We start from the raw sequence: 3,929 nt of genomic DNA on the forward strand, positions 1-3,929 counted from the left end.
TGCACCTTTTCACAGTAAACCGTGCAACAGTCAGATGCATCACTATAAAAAATGTTACATGCATTTTGTGTCACTGGCTTTGGGAAAATCCTTGGATTACTGAAATAAATGTCTTTTTCTTTCTCATTAGTTTTATGAAACGAGCACCAGTATGTTTCACATTTGTCTTTATGTTCAGTGCTTTCTAAAACAATGCCTGGTTCCTTTGCCCTATAATAAAAAAAACCCTACAAATGGATTTTATTCTTTTTTTTTCCTATTCAACAGATACCCTGAAGACCACAATAGCCACTTCATATAATATATAATGCCCATGCTCATAACAAATACAAGTATGAAGCAAACCCTTCACTACATACACCAGCATAGTTCACTTTCATTTCAATATATAAGAGAACAAAATAGAATTTGACAGGTCATCTACTCCTTCATCTGCACCACAGATGAATAATTTTTACCTTTTTTTTTCTCAACAGATGTTTACAGATGTTTTGTTTGTCACAGGCCAATTAATGACTTACTGGCACATTCCACAGCCTGGGAGTTTCTGTCAGACCTGTTTTTTCTCATTTAATGAAGACATACAACAGCCTCTGGGCAATATTGCTGTCCTAGTAGCTCAATGCAATGCAGAACAGAAGTGGAACACTTGCTCATGGTTGGATCCACAGGACATCCTGGAAGCACTCGTCTTTGTATGGATGTGAATTTTCTCTCGCAGGAGAAGTTGTTCTTGCTCCAGAGTAGGTCATAAAACTAGGAATCTGGACCCCATAACTGCCAAGGTTAAGTACTTCATCTTCTAGTGATGGACAAATAAGAGAACTCTCCATTCTGACTTGCAATACATTTAATCAGTAATTTATTCACCTCTTTTAATTTACCCAGAGATATTGTGGGTGCCCCATCCCTGGTAGTGTTCAAGGCCAGGTTGGATGGGGCTCTGAGCAACCTGGTCTAATGAAAGGTGTCCCTGTCAAAGGCAGGGATTGGAAAGAGATGATCCTTAAGGTCCTTTCAAACCCAGGTAACTCTATGATTGTCTTCTTCTAAGTACAACTTCTTTTTTTTAAATAGAGGCAACTGAAAGTTTTGATGAGCATTCCTCAACTTTTTCTTCTTGAACTGAAAACCTGATTTATTTTTCCCCTCAGGTTTTTATTGAAATACATAATCTAAAATTTATGTGGATGATGATCTGGGACATTCATAGAAAGACACTGATACAAATCTCTAATAAATAAAGTATGCCATCATATCTGCAAAAAGAAATATATGCTTGAATTATCTAAAAATATGCGTTTCTAGATCCCTTTCCCCACCCACGACGTGGGGCGACCCAGTTCCAGTTCCATCTCCATCTGAGGAACCATTCTGACGTCTTGAAGGACGGGGAAAGGGAACTCCAGCATCAGGGGTTTCAGGTCCTGAGCCTGGAGGGGAGAGGTGCCCTCCTCTCCCCCCACGCACGTGGCTCCATGGCAGGCACAGAGACAGCACACCGGGCGTGGAGAGGAGGCAAGAGAGAGTTTATTGTTGGGGATGTTACATTTATAGGCTTAGGAGGATTCACAGAGTAACCAATTACAGGTTGCAGGAAGGGGTTAACAACCAATAGGAAGGGGTTAAAAGGGGCCAATGAGAACACCTCAGGATACATTCTTGCATGAGATAACACTTGTCGTGGGGGGTGTTGGGAAGAAAAAGCATGTGTTTGCAAAGAGGCTACAAAAAGTCATTTTAAGAAATGTTTAAACAACAGTTTTCCCATATAATGCAGGTTTAGTGCCACATGGGTTGGTTTAAAAAACCAGAAAAACTACAAGTTTGAAAAAGGGACTTCTAAGAACTGAAGAATGGTTGGGGTCGGAATGAATCCTAAAGAACACCCTGTTCCAAGAGTGTATAAAAATTATCTGATGATCCTTTTCTAGTACGTGTAAGCCCCTAACCAACCATGCAAGGGATGAGACTTATTCTTCGCTAGAATAGATAAAATTGTATATTAATTCACCTATATTCAGAGACAAAAAAGATGCTCCAAAAAAATATTTTAACAGGAAAGGGTGGAGCAAAAGCTACATTAGGGAAAAGGGAGCCCCCAAGATTTGGAAATGCTCATGCTCCAAAGGAATACTCAAAGTCCTAAGGTCTGCAAAAACTCCAACTACTTGAAAAGTAAATTCCATCCTTGGCATGGACGGTGGTCTGTTAGTGCCTGAGCTAGTGGATAAGCACACAGCAGTGGGCTTTGGAAAACGGGCTAGGGTGCAAGGGAAGATAGAAGGCAAGGGACGAATTCATGAGGCGAGGGAGAGAAAGAGAGAAAGAAGAGAGACAACTCCCCAGGCAGCCCCAGCCCCAGCCCGGCAGTACGAGAAACACAAGAGGCCTTGACACTGGGCAAGTTCTGCTCAACCTTTCTCTTTATTTTCAAGTTGGAAGCAGAAAGGGAGCAAAAGACAACCCCATGTGGAGTAGATGCAGAAGAGGGAAGCCTATCCTGACTATCTATCTTAGCCTAACTCTACCCCAGCCTAAACCCGCCCTTGGGAAAACACTACCTTAACATCTAACCCCCTACAAGCCTAAGGCCATCCTAAACCTAACACTACCCCCGCCTAAACCCACCCTTGGAAAATCTAACCCCATCCTTCATCTATCCTACTCTACTCTTATCCTACTCTATCCTACTCTATCCTACTCTAACTCTAGCCCAGACTAAAGCAGCAGGTGGGAGAGCTGCAGGTGCCTATTCCAGCACCAGGAAGTTGCCTGGCCGGCCCTGCCGCAGTGCCAAGATCAGCTCAGCGCAGAGCTGCACCTCGCAGGGGCCGGTCAGCAGGAGCCTGCAGGAGCGGGAGGAGGGCAGCAGCTGGAGCTTCCAGTCATGCCACTGGGGCAAACGCTCCCAGGCTGCTTCCACCAAGTCCTGCACCCAGCCGGCGACTTTCTGCACCTCCAAGTGGGAGTCGGTGCAGAGGGTGCGTAGCAGGCGCGAGGGCTGAGCGTCGTGCGTGGGGTGGACAAAGCACGACGTCTCCCCCGTCGTGCTGGAGCACGAGCACTCCAGCACCACCCGGATGTTGGAGCACCTCTCTGGCACGTTCTTGCCGTCGGGCGGCGGCAGCTGGAAAGAGTGCCTGGGGGGTGGCCTCAGGAAGACGACCAGCTGGTAGACGATCTGGTGCCCCAGGTCACTCCAGGACTCCATGGTGCCCTGCTTCTGGGTGGCCGGGTGCAGCTCTGGCATGAAGGTGTTCTGGGAGAGCACCTGGCACACCTCCAGCAGGTCCCGCACCAGCTTCTTCAGGGTGCGGCCCATGTAGGGCAGTTGCTGCAGCGGTGACCGGCTGAGCTCTGGGAAAGGCCTGACGGCCCCGGCTGCTGCGCCGAGCTCTTCTTCCTCCTCTCCTCGCCAGCTGTCCCGCTGACGGCGCCAGGCCAGCCAGCAGAGCACAGCCGCTGCAGCCGCCCAGAAGAGCCAGTGCTGCAAGATCCACAGGAGTGGAACTTTTTCCAGGGCCCTCCTCCACTCCATTTCCTCCCACAGCTCGCTCATCTTCTCCTCGAGAAACATCTGCCGTCTCTTCATCCTCTCCACAGCGACTGCATCGCTCGGACGATCGTGGGTCGGCTTGGGCAGGACGGCCAGCACAGCCAGGAGGAGCACAAGTGCTGAATCCATGGCCTGCAGGAGATGGGAGACAAGTTTGCTCAGCGGCTCGGGGTGGGAGGGAGCATGGGCATCAAGGCTCGAAGGGAAGGCAGCGCCTGGCTGCAGACAGCACAGGGCCCATCCTGCCCCAGCCCGGAGCCTCCTTGTCAGTCCCTGGCTGGGCTGTGCCCCAGCAAAAGGCAAGAGACACCCCAGCAGAGCCTCCCGAGACCCCCTCCCTGCCACATCACGGCATCCCATGGAGCCAGGG

The 3,929-nt window shown here is 49.0% G+C and overlaps 1 protein-coding gene across 1 annotated transcript; it reads right to left on the reverse strand.

The window, feature by feature from the left end:
- Positions 1-2,473: 2,473 nt before the first annotated feature.
- On the reverse strand, positions 2,474-3,689 carry LOC113988865 (inositol 1,4,5-trisphosphate receptor-interacting protein-like 1). The gene has a single exon (XM_027722842.2). The coding sequence runs from the start codon at positions 3,686-3,688 to the stop codon at positions 2,753-2,755; it is 936 nt and encodes a 311-aa protein (XP_027578643.2). The 5' UTR covers position 3,689; the 3' UTR covers positions 2,474-2,752.
- Positions 3,690-3,929: the final 240 nt, after the last annotated feature.

Source organism: Pipra filicauda, unplaced genomic scaffold (genome assembly GCF_003945595.2).
Source record: "Pipra filicauda isolate LSUMZ 115617 unplaced genomic scaffold, ASM394559v2 scaffold374_size705526_pilon, whole genome shotgun sequence".
Lineage (NCBI taxonomy): Eukaryota > Metazoa > Chordata > Aves > Passeriformes > Pipridae > Pipra > Pipra filicauda.